This window comes from Salvelinus namaycush, chromosome 18 (genome assembly GCF_016432855.1).
Source record: "Salvelinus namaycush isolate Seneca chromosome 18, SaNama_1.0, whole genome shotgun sequence".
Lineage (NCBI taxonomy): Eukaryota > Metazoa > Chordata > Actinopteri > Salmoniformes > Salmonidae > Salvelinus > Salvelinus namaycush.
The window spans coordinates 17211783-17224454 of NC_052324.1; the positions used below are offsets into that span (position 1 = coordinate 17211783).

A 12672-nucleotide genomic window follows, 5' to 3' on the forward strand; every position below is an offset into this window, starting at 1 on the left:
GTGGTAGTGGAAGCACTATAGACCACATACACTAATGTTAGCAGATATTTTTTTAATTGGACTATTTCAGATTACTACTAGCAAGAGTGGATATCATAGAAGATATTTACTTTAAGAAATACCTATACAAATCAAGCTTAAAATAATGACTGGGCTCTCTCTAATAACCAAGCACAAAGCACTTGGGCTCCAGAGTGGCGCAGTGGTCTAAGGCACTGCTTCTCGGTGCCAGAGGTGTCACTACAGTCCCTGGTTTGATTACAGGCTGTATGACAACCAGATGTGATTGGGAGTCCCATAGGGTGGTGCATAAAAGTAGACATCATGCAAAACCACAAGTCCCTGCAAGCTACTACACGTCATCTCTAGCTGACACCTTTGCTAACAGGTATTGTGCCAGTTTAAAATGTACACAAGACAGTTCACAGAATTGTCAATTTAAAGAAATATAGCCAATGTATTATGACTCATACTGTAGTACTCTATACACGTTCTGTGTTCAATCAATTTCAGAGTTTCCTAGTTCCTGACTAGCACATGAATGCAGCAGAAGTTGGTAAAGAGCAACTACATGAAGTTGACTGCAGTCAAAACTTCATGACCTTTAATCACATGGTTTTTGTAAAGTTCATGCAGTCAGTCATGTAGGCACACAGGCAAGGATATTGCTGCCAGTAAGATTGCACCTAAATCAACCATTTATCGGATCATCAAGAACTTCAAGGAGAGCGGTTCAATTGTTGTGAAGAAGGCCTCAGGGTGCCCAAGAAAGTCCAGCAAGCGCCAGGACCGTCTCCTAAAGTTGATTCAGCTGCGGGATCGGGGCACCACCAGTACAGAGCTTGCTCAGGAATGGCAGGAGGCAGGTGTGAGTGCATCTGCACACACAGTGAGGCGAAGACTTTTGGAGCATGGCCTGGTGTCAAGAAGGGCAGCAAAGAAACCACTTCTCTCCAGGAAAAACATCAGGGACAGACTGATATTCTGCAAAAGGTATAGGGATTGGACTGTTGAGGACTGGGGTAAAGTCATTTTCTCTGATGAATCCCCTTTCCGATTGTTTGGGGCATCCGGAAAAAAAGCTTGTCCGGAGAAGACGAGGTGAGCGCTACCATCAGTCCTGTGTCATGCCAACAGTAAAGCATCCTGAGACCATTCATGTGTGGGGTTGCTTCTCAGCCAAGGGAGTGGGCTCACTCACAATTTTGCCTATGAACACAGCCATGATTAAAGAATGGTACCAACACATCCTCCGAGAGCAACTTCTCCCAACCATCCAGGAACAGTTTGGTGACAAACAATGCCTTTTCCAGCATGATGGAGCACCTTGCCATAAGGCAAAAGTGATTACTAAGTGGCTCGGGGAACCAAACATCGATATTTTGGGTCCATGGCCAGGAAACTCCCCAGACCTTAATCCCATTGAGAACTTGTGGTCAACCCTCAAGAGGCGGGTGGGCAAACAAAAACCCACAAATTCTGACAAACTCCAAGCATTGATTATGCAATAATGGGCTGGCATCAGTCAGGATGTGGCCCAGATGTTAATTGACTGCATGCCAGGGCGGTTTGCAGAGGTCTTGAAAAAGAAGGGTCAACACTGCAAATATTGACTCTTTGCATCAACTTCATGTAATTGTCAATAAAACCTTTGACACTTATGAAATGCTTGTAATTATACTTCAGTATTCCATAGTAACATCTGACAAAAATATCTAAAGACACTGAAGCAGCAAACTTTGTGGAAATTAATATTTGTGTCGTTCTCAAAACTTTTGGCCACGACTGTACTTGACAAAATAGATCAGCTCGAACGCCCCCGCGGTCTGGCTTAAGCTCGAGATGCTGGTGGAAAGAAGGAACACGTAATGAAGTGAGGATCTTTGGGTTGTTGCAATGGTCAGATTATCAGTTTATTGCCACAAATTCCACAACCCGGAGTTGCTATGAAGGTACAATTGCTATGAAGGTTAATTCTACTTTCCTCAATTCTCAGTAGGTTATTGCTGTCAAGCTAGCTAGCTGTAGTTGACTGTCAGCAAATATGCTAGCTAACGTTAGCTTGCTCACAGTTTATTTTTGTTGTTTTTTTGTTCACAAGCTAGGTAGCGAACAATAAATAAATAGCTAACTAGCTTTATATTTCCAGCTAACGTTAGCTATGTTGAGTGAGCTGAGTTCAATCATCTCTATATGTAGCATTGATGCTTAGTAACTAATGTAGCTAGCTATTAGCTACTGTCAGTATGAAGCTAGGTTCAGCTACATGTTGCCGAAATAGGCTAGCTAGCTAGCTACTTGGCTAGATTTTATTATCTAACTGTATATGAGTTAGCTAGCTAGATTAAATAGTTTATTCAGGCAAATTCTCGATAACCAGTATTCATGTTCAATGTCAGTAGTATTGATGATTGTCACCACCACCAAGGGAGAGTAGCACAGTAATAGCTTGATGTTTTGCATCTGTGACTAACGCTAGGCTACTAGCTAGCACGGTCAGTAGATTGACTGTTTGTCTTGCCTTGTTTGTGACTGATATTTGTGATTTGTATGGATAGTTCAAATCCTCCCTCCTAGGAAGAAATTTTCTGGTCAATTATTGATTTTTGGAATGTATGTTAGTTGTCTGTAGGCTGTTTGGTTCCGCATCTGTAGAAATCCTAACGCTCATTGGGCATAATATTTAGCCTTTACAGTGGGAGTTCTAATGTTCATATACTATTATCAGATTGTTACCCACTTAATGCATTTTTTTAACGTTCTACCATCTCTCTTCAATGAATATGCATTAGTAAGGATACAAACACATACTTTATTTCATTTAATCATCATACAATCTCAAACGTAGACAGCTGTGGTATTTTGCAGATATTAATGGATGATGATTGGTAGAACCTTGTGTAATTCAGATCAGTAGGGGACTCAATGCAGGTACAAGTCAATGTACACAAGCTGATTTACCAGGAGAAACTGCACCTTCAAGAGAAACACCCCCACAACGCATCCAAAAAATGTAAATATGAATATATTTAGACTAACAGCAGCAGAAAATGGAACAGTATTACAACAGTATTACAACAGTTGTAATGGGGTGCGTGCTGGTGGCAGGGAAGTCAGGCGCAGGAGAATGAACTTGGTATAAACGGAGCTGTTTAATAAGTATTCAAAACCTACAAAAAACCAAAATATACAAAATAAAATAAGAGGGTGCAAAACCCATCGCACACCAGAACATAACTAGAACACATACATACAACAAACAATCACCGACAAGGACATGAGGGGAAACAGAGGGTTAAATACACAACATGTAATTGATGGGATTGAAACCAGGTGTGATGGAAGACAAGACAAAACCAATGGAAAATGAAAAATGGATCAGTGATGGCTAGAAGGTCGGTGACGTCGACCGCCGAACACCGCCCGAACAAGGAGAGGGACCAACTTCGGCGGAAGTCGTGACAACAGAATTACAACAGTATTACAACAGTAGTAACAATAGTAGTACACCAATTTATGCACAAATTGACCTGTTGCCTGAGTAAACATATTCCTATATTTGACTACTGTACAGTACTATTGTTCATGTAACAGAGACTAGTATAAAAAGTAATGGGCAAATGATAGGGCCTACGTTTGGAAACGGATTACCTCATTGATAGAGATGGGAGTTGAACTGAAATTGATTTTGTGGAATTATCTTCCCATGTTAATACATGGGAACGCATTCTCTAGTATTAAATTGCCAGGGAACAGATATGGAGTTATCATTTGCAGCCACTCATCGAGGTAATTAGTCAGTTAGTTTATCCGATGCATGAATCATTTCTCCGCTACACACCTTCGCTTTCTCACACATTCTCCCCTGCAGACAAAAGTATCCTATTTAGGGAAACTTTGATAGGATGTGTTGGATGTAGGTCTATTAGGGCTGGTCATCATGCAGTCCCTGGGCATGTCTAGTCTATTGTGCTGTCGTCAGTCACCACAGAGCTACGGGCTATGCTTTTCATTTCCTCAGCCATAACAAAGTGATGCCTCCAGCCTCTCCTGTGGCTGCAATATTAAGAGTATAATAGCTTGTGTTTCCTTGACCACTCTTTTTTTCGATGTTTTCACACTTGCAATAACCTGTGTGTAATACATTGCGGCATCAAGCCAATCTGTTTGTAGGTATCACTGTGATAATGACTATAGGGTGTCTGGTGTTGCACAGATGGGTCCTAGCTCAAGGAGAGGAGGCTTGTCGACACTACAGGGCTGGTGATGTTTGACAGGGATAACTTCTTCTCATGTCTGTGGAGCTCTGCAGTCTCTTAACACTGCTGTCTATGTTCTCCAGGCGGGGGCCTCGTCCATGTGGGCTTCATGCTGTGGTCTGCTGAATGAAGTCATGGGCACAGGGGCAGTGAGAGGCCAGCAGCCTGGGTTCGGAGCCGGTGCCGGACCCTTCCGGTTTGCCCCCAGCGCAGGATATTCCACATATCCACCCACAACCTCAGGGAGCCCCAGCCTCGTATGTAAGGCTTGTGGCCAGGCCTTCTCTGTCTTCAGGAGGAAGGTAGGTGTTGGGTTTGGGGACCATTGGGGTAGCTAGTAGACTTACTGTGTGAATGGCCTATGTGATTGTAGGCCAGTCCCAGATGGTTAGAGGGTGTTTTATAAGCTTTGGGGTGATGGCTAGTGTGTGTTTGATAGGCTTTGGGGTAATCAAGATGGAACATGTTTGGGTGTTTGAGCCATAGAATAGTTTATAATTGGTATTGACTGAGGAGACACTATAACATTTAATGCACTGATATTCTTAGATATTTTATTAGATCTGATCAGAGTAGCCCTCATATGTTTATTCAAACATACACACCCTACTACAATAGGCCTACATGTTAAGTAAGGGCCAGTGTTGATTAGATCCGTCCTTAGACGTAATCTGATGTGTCCTCCGAGAGAGCCAAGATAAGAGATGCTGAATACAGCCAGTTACGTCATGAGACTGCACTTACAAGCCCATGGCACAGCAGTGGTAATTGCTACACTCCAAATCAAATTGAATTTGTCACATGAGCCGAATAAAACCGGTGTAGACCTTACCGTGAAATGCTTACTACAAGCCCTTAACCAACAATGCAGTTTTAAGAAAAATAATAAAATATTTACTAAATAAACTGAAGAGGGAAAAAAAAGTTACACAATAAAATAACGAGGCTATATACAGGGGGTATCGGTACCAAGTCAATGTGCGGGGGTACAAGTTAGTCGAGGTAATTGAGGTAATATGTACATGTACGTAGGGGTAAAGTGACTATGCATAGATAATAAACAGCAAGTAGCAGCAGTGTAAAAAAAGGGAGGGGGTCAATGCAAATAATCTGGGTAGCCATTTGATTAACTGTTCAGCAGTCTTATGGCTTTGGGGTAGAAGCTGTTAAGCTATGTTGAGAAAACCACATGTTTTTGTTCTAATGTAGTCTGTGGTAAAACAAAAAAAATAGACAAGGACTTAGGCTACTTCTTTAGAGTAGATTTAGATCAGTGTGAGGTTTTGTGGCTGATGCATGCTAATGCTATGGTCTAAAGTTTGTTAGATGAATTTCTAGGTAAGCACTGTGCCTCATCAAAGGTCTAGCCAGAATTCATCAAATGGCAGGGGGAAGGGGGTCTGTTGTGATGACAGAGGGAGACGACATCTCCATATTGCTGGGTTGAATTCCTTTACTCTGTCTGTCCCTCTGCTGCTCTGCGTCACCATGCCAACACAGCGCTTAATCATGCCGCTTGCGTGTTATTACTGTTTGATGTTTGTGACATGAAATAAAGAACTGCCTGCCTCCCGTCCGACTGTCTGGAGATTGAGGGAAACAGATGCACATGATTGAAAAAATGCAGTAACGGAAAAAAGACATCGACCTTCTGCTTCCTCATGGCTTATTTTGGGCTCCAATACCCCACATTCCTCATCTGTCCAACATAGCCTGTGAAGGTTCAATTGATGATTTCAGAATCTGTGTTGCTTTGTTCAGAACAAATGACCGTTCAAGGTGTATAGAGGGAGATGTTTGCACCATTTAATAATTGAATGAGACATGATTTAATCTTCCATGTGCATGAATGTTTTAGTGGAGACAAGTTCTATATGCAGGATATTGTTAGCCTGGAGTACTGGGCAGGCTTTGTGGATCCTATTAAGGCACAGTGTGCCCTGGTGCCTACATTACTCTGTGTCCATGTCACTTAGCCTGTCTCTCCACCTGCTTAATGCGCACACTCTTATCTCTCTCTCCCCCAGCATATCTGCTGCGACTGTAAGAAGAGTTTCTGCACTCTGTGCTCTGTGCTTCAGGAGAACCTGCGTATATGTGCCACATGTCACCTGCTGAAGGGGACGGCCTTCCAGAGACCACAGCTGATGCGGCTGAGGGTCAAAGACCTGCGGCAGTACCTGCTGCTACGCAACGTCCCCACAGACACCTGCAGGGAGAAGGAGGACCTGGTGGACCTGGTGCTGTGTCACCAGAGGACAGAGGGGGAGGAGGACCCAGACAACCCCCTCTATACCCCGCCCCCCTCCGCCGCACGTTCCACCTCTGAGCTGTCTGCTCTCTCAGTCTCCGCCTCTCAGGGGGAAGCTCTCAGTAGGAGCGACAGCTCAGGGACAACCAACCAGGTACATGTGATGCAGGTAGAGAGTGAGTGTAAAAGGTGTTACGTCTGCTCTGAAAGTGACTGAGGTCTAAATTAAGAGATGACTGCTACAAATACCTGTACTTTGCCTGCTCAGCTGGTGCAGAGAGCAGTAGAAGCTTTACTATGACTGGGAACATAGTAGTCCCCAAGGTATCAGTGGACTAAACAGCAGGTGATTCATCCTAATCCCTGCCTGGACTGGAAGGATTTCTAGTGCTCTGTGGAGGTTTCTGTCTGAGTAGGCCTGTTGCGGTGACCATATTACCGGCAGACATGACCGCAGTAATATTCCACGTGACCGTTGAGTCATGGTAATCTCCTCTTATGCACTCAGGACATGCATTGGTAGTACCCAACTCACTAACGACCATGAGGTCCACTGGAGGCTGCTGACGTAACATTCCACTGATTCTTCTCCAGCCATTACAACGAGCCCATTCTCCCTATATTAAGGAGCCACCAACCTCCTGGGATCAGGTCCTAATGGCCTGGTACTCAGGGATCTATTGTCCCTCCATCAGGTCCTAATGGCCTGGTACTCAGGGCTCTATTGTCCCTTCATCAGGTCACTAATGGTCTGGTACTCAGGGCTCTATTGTCCCTCCATCAGGTCCTAATGGTCTGGTACTCAGGGCTCTATTGTTCCTCTAACCACACTGACATCAATGCAAATACTCTTATCATCAAAACAGTATTGCGATTTTAAAACTCACCTCACTATGATTGATCAATTTGAAGAAAGAAGTTCAACAACCTGTTGAAACTGAGTGGAAAACATGGTCGTTGTGGATGTTGTTTCAAAGCCAACGAAATGGACAGTGCTTTCTAAGGTGACGATTCATTCAAAACACCCATACGCATATTAGAGCTGATGCATACTCATAGGCCTATATACTGTATGAGATCAAGCCTGAAAAAACCCGCTGAATTTAAAAAATGATTGTGCCATTATATAATACATAGCCTAATAGCGTACCGCATATTACGTATGGCAGAAAAACAAAATTATTTTAAGATGTAATTGGTCCAGCCTATACTCCAGAATTAGTAATCACCTTTGAGTGTGGACTGTATTATCATGCATACTGGATAGACTGGTTACCTCATGCTATACTCCAATCTTTCTATCCATGAGTCTGGGAGAGAACATATAGGCCTAGGCGATGCTGTTGGTTCATTGATTGTGCAGGGTGGCTTACAGAGTTAGCCTACAAGTGTAGAGGATTTGGATTTGATTTTGAATAGCTTAGTATTAGGGATTTTTATAATCAATAGGCTGACCTATTACCTTTAGCTACAGAATATCTCAAACCTCCACTGATATACCATCAGGTGATGAAGGGGGTCTCATTGTCATGGAAACGCCTCACAGCGAAGCCTTTTATCAGACTGGGACATTTCCAGGAGCCTGTATGGAGCTTGCTCTCCGGTTTATACAAGCCATGACCTTCTCTCCTTTATACAATCCTCTCTCCTTCATTCCTTTCTCGAGCGAGCAGAGAGTCAGGGTCTCAACAGTTTAATGAAATATGTTTTGTTACTATTGATGTTCCCGAACAGATTTCACTTGGTTTCCCAAATTTAAGCACTGGGTAACTGCACGAACAGGGTTAGAGAGCCCATGGCATAGAGTTTGGGCGGAATATCACCTGTCATGCAGCGAGAGGCTGCATGCTCCTCAAACAGTGGTTGATGAAATAACCGGAGTATGTTACCCGGAATGAGTGGAAAATGAATTTGAGTGCATACAGGTTACATCTATTTGTTCACCTGCTCGTGTTCCTGCCCATTTGATAATGGGCCATTGTAAATTGAAACAAATTTAACATAATATTGAAGACAAAATTAAATAGAGAATAGTCTGATGGGTGAGAATATGATCACTTGAAGAGAGAACAGCGTGTGTAGCCTGAGGCAAGGAACAGAGCGCAAGCTTTTTTTGCGACTTTCTCAAATCATCAATAGACTATAGTCGCATCATGCAGCCCATATATGTTTTGATTTCTAATACATTTGTATCATTCTCAACTAGAGTTGCCAAATATCTCTAAATCTAGCATATATAGGACCTGTTTCAAATGATAACTTTTACGCTCAACATAGCCACTTCAAATGCACACTCTCTCCAGAATGGGAAAAATATCCTTCCTATTTTATTCAGCTAAGTTCAATTATATTCTTACTACTATAAAGTCATATAAAATAATGGCACAGAACTTATAAGCATATCTTGTCTGATAAATGATCAAGCCTATGGCATGGCGCATAGCCAGATAACATACAGTAGGCCAACTCGTATTCTGTTCTTCTAAAAAACGTTTTCTTCATATCATGTTTTTTTAGGCCTGCCTAAAATACTGGATTTATTGTGATGGTGTATATTAAATAGATTTATTTGACTTTTTAAAATGTAGATGTTCCAAAGGCACGCATCAGTGACTTGTATGCCTGGAGATGCTAAACATGTTTAGGCTAATTGACGGTCAATTACCGTGAGACTGGTAGTCTATTGCATGACGATAACTGGCTGACAAAATGTAAGGACCGCCACAGCCCTCCATCTAAGTCATGTGCTTGTTTTGTCTGTACAGGATATAGGCGACGCCACGTCTCTCTCCCTCCTGAACCTGGCACCCAGTGAGCACACACCAGAGGTAAATGATAAACCTCACTCCTAGTAGGCTGCTAGTTGTAGAAAAATGTCCTCTCACAGCATCTGGAGCTTATTCAGAGGGGTGCGACATTCTCCTGTCCTATTTGCCCCTTCTCTCCAGTGCAGTATGTGTCATGTATGTAATGGCTTATGACTCTCCTCTCTCTCCTGCAGGTGAGCCCTCAGACACGGCCGCGAGCGCGGGCCTCTCTCTCAGACATCTCCAGCCTGAGGGACATCGAGGGCCTGTCCGTGAGACAGCTGAAGGAGATCCTGGCCAGGAACTTTGTCAACTATTCAGGCTGCTGTGAGAAGTGGGAGCTGGTAGAGCGCGTCAGCCGCCTGTACAGAGAGACTGAGGAGAACATGAAGTCATGTGAGTAGCAGTGAGCCTGGTCCCAGATCCGTTTGAGCTGGCTTGCCAACTGCTATGGTCACTACCACACCATGTTTGCCCATCAAAATGGTGTGCAGTAGTTATTTTATCTAAATGTTTCTTTCTTTCCTTTAGTGGAAAACGTGAACACAGCTATAACTGCAGGTAAAATGTCACTCCTCTGTCTGTCTTTTGTGATGATATGTATAGTCTGTGAAACAGGAATGGAAAGTATAGCTACTTGACATGTAAACCCTTCAGTCCTCGTCAATGATATTCTAGCTCAGGATGTACAGTATCTTCATTACTGTATTGTAAAATTGTACCATCAGAGTTCCTGTATCCCATCAATGCTTTGTACCAGGGGTAGATGCTGAGTTGATTTCTTTAGTACAAAAATAACATCAGTATTTACTGACTGTTGCTTTACTCCTTCCACACAAGTTGTGGCTTTGCCCCCTCCTCCCATCTGCAATGGAGGGATTGGAGGTAAGGTATCTGAAAAGGGCACATTTTCCCCTGGTCTCTCTTACTGTTGACCTGGTCACTCCTACCATCTCATGGCCCCTCAGCCTGCATGTAACACCGGCATCCAACCTCATACACAGCCCTCAGCCCTCAGCCATGCATGCAGGAAGTATCACCTTACTTACTACATGTGGTCCCACTACTACTACTGCACATCCATCGTGCTGTCTTTGTATCTCATCCATACCAAAGGTACCTTCATGCCATCTGAGCGTGTCTAGTTGTTGGAGGTTCTCATTGCCCCTATTCATTGCCAAGTAAGAACCAGTCACCCAAGTGCCATCTTTAAGTTTATTACCTAGAAAGCCATGATGTCTGTTAATAACTTCACACACACATTTCTAATAAAGCTAAATCTATACAGCTGCAAGAAGTCTGGGGTCTGAATTCACTGATACACCGTCAGGTGATGAAGGGGGTCTCATTGTCATGGAAACCCCTCATAGCGAACATTTCCAGGACCCTGTATGATGCTTGCCCTCTGGTTTATACCAGACCTTCCTAAGATAAGGCACTCTGGATACAAGAGCGAGGAGATATTTTAGTGAGCTCTCTCACTGACAGTGCCAGTCTCTTCTACCTCTTCAGGGCTTGACATCATCATTGCTCTCCTCCACTCTGATCTGTATGGAATGTCCTGTTCTTTTGCTTTCTTCTCTGATTCCTCCCCTCTGTCTTCCTTCAGATGGGGAGAAGGCCCAGCTGACCAACGTGGATGACAACCTGTGCAGGATCTGCATGGACTCCGTGATCGACTGCGTCCTCCTGGAGTGTGGTCACATGGTCACCTGCACCAAGTGCGGCAAGCGGATGAGCGAGTGTCCCATCTGCAGGCAGTACGTCGTGAGAGCCGTGCACGTCTTCAAGTCTTAATGTCTCAACCCACCACTTCCACCATGTCCCATCTTCAAAACATTCACCTCCAGAGAAACAGATCTGTGTTGTTCTGTCCTAGTTGTGGGTGTTCTGTTGTCATCCCCTGAAACGCTTACATTATTTGTAAACTTGATCATGAATGAGAAATGCAGTGTGTTCATTTTTTCCCACTTAATTTTTTTCTTGGGACTAATCACTGTGTGACCAATGAAAAGAAGGGCAGCAGTCTACCCTTTATATTAACCCATTCCATTTCTAAACACATCCTTGACGTTTTCTCATCTACCGTATTTTATGTTATGCTTTTGCTTATGTTGACTTTTAAACCAGAATGTGAGCTGTGTGTGCGTACCATCGTTCCCAGGTACCTACAGAGTGAACCACTAATTGTGACTGGTAACTAACTCCCTGTCCCAATGAACAAACCGTATCATGTAAAGTCTGCCCATATAGAGGTCTGTTTTGATTTGGAAGGAAGTCTCACATTTGTTTTAATTCTGTCATAACGTCTTAGCACTGAATGTTAAGATGAATAAGAAAACGGGTGCTAAATACGTTCAAATGTTTTTCCTGTTTTCCGTTTGTTAGTATACCAACTTAAATTGTGGATGTCGTCACTGTCTGAAAACCTTACCTCCAAAACAAACTTCAGGAAATGACCATATTTTCCCATTAACGAACATACAATTATGAAACTTCAGAAGCTATTTCGAATACATTTTCTTGGTCCTAGAGTCAAATGTTCAGAGTACAACATTGAGGGGAGTTACTGCTTTCAATAGATGAAAAACATAACACTTTATTTTTTTATGCATTATGAGCATGTAATTCCATCAGACATCAAAACTATGCTTAGAATATTTTCTGTTATCTTTTCTTGGAAGTGGAGGGAATATTGTCTTTTTAATTAATACATTGTTGTAGTTAACACAACTAATCAAATATATAGCTGCAAGTTAACTGCCACTTGTGGAATATAAAGTATATTGAGGAAAAGTGACTTGCTGTACAGTTGCATATAATGTTTCATATCAGTATGAGATGTACATATCTATTTTTTTCCATTTGATTTGAATGTGTAATTGAATTGAAGATTTCCCTCAGATTAGTTTATTAAAGAGTAAGGTTTCACTGTCAGGTGGATTGAAATGTGTTACTACATTGGTTTGCTTGAGTGGTCTGTCCTCAAATGAGAAGCAGAGCATGATGACAGTCTATGGTTGCGTCCAAAATGGCACCCCATGCCCTATGGGGCTTTGAACAGTAGTGCACTATATAGGGTTCCATTTTGGACATAGACACAGATTGGGTGGAGAGGTTTCCTGTATCACACAGTCAACTACCCTTTGGAAGGGTATGCTAAATAAATTGTGCAAGGTCTGGTCTTTGTATTTGGGAATGTTTAACCTTTTATTTTGGAAATTAAATATGAATTATATTAGTTTGACTTCATCTACTTGTCTGGTATGTTGTGATGCCCAGACCACTTGTTCTTGGCAGGCCTTTGAAAAATGCAATTAACAATTTGATAAATGGGAAAATTAATGCAATCCTG

At 42.7% G+C, this 12672-nt stretch overlaps 1 protein-coding gene across 4 annotated transcripts; it reads left to right on the plus strand.

The window, feature by feature from the left end:
• Positions 1-1808: 1808 nt before the first annotated feature.
• On the plus strand, positions 1809-12569 carry rnf34a (ring finger protein 34a). Of its 4 annotated transcripts, none has more exons than XM_039013387.1 (7): positions 1809-1969; positions 4343-4561; positions 6287-6664; positions 9276-9338; positions 9512-9713; positions 9849-9878; positions 10927-12569. In XM_039013387.1, exons 1-7 carry the CDS (start codon positions 1964-1966, stop codon positions 11112-11114), a joined length of 1086 nt encoding a protein of 361 aa, XP_038869315.1. In that variant the 5' UTR covers positions 1809-1963; the 3' UTR covers positions 11115-12569. The 4 variants fall into 4 exon arrangements, with proteins under 4 accessions (XP_038869315.1, XP_038869314.1, XP_038869317.1 ...); XM_039013386.1 differs by having other exon boundaries at positions 1810-1952; XM_039013388.1 differs by having other exon boundaries at positions 1831-1873.
• The last annotated feature ends 103 nt before the right edge of the window (positions 12570-12672 follow it).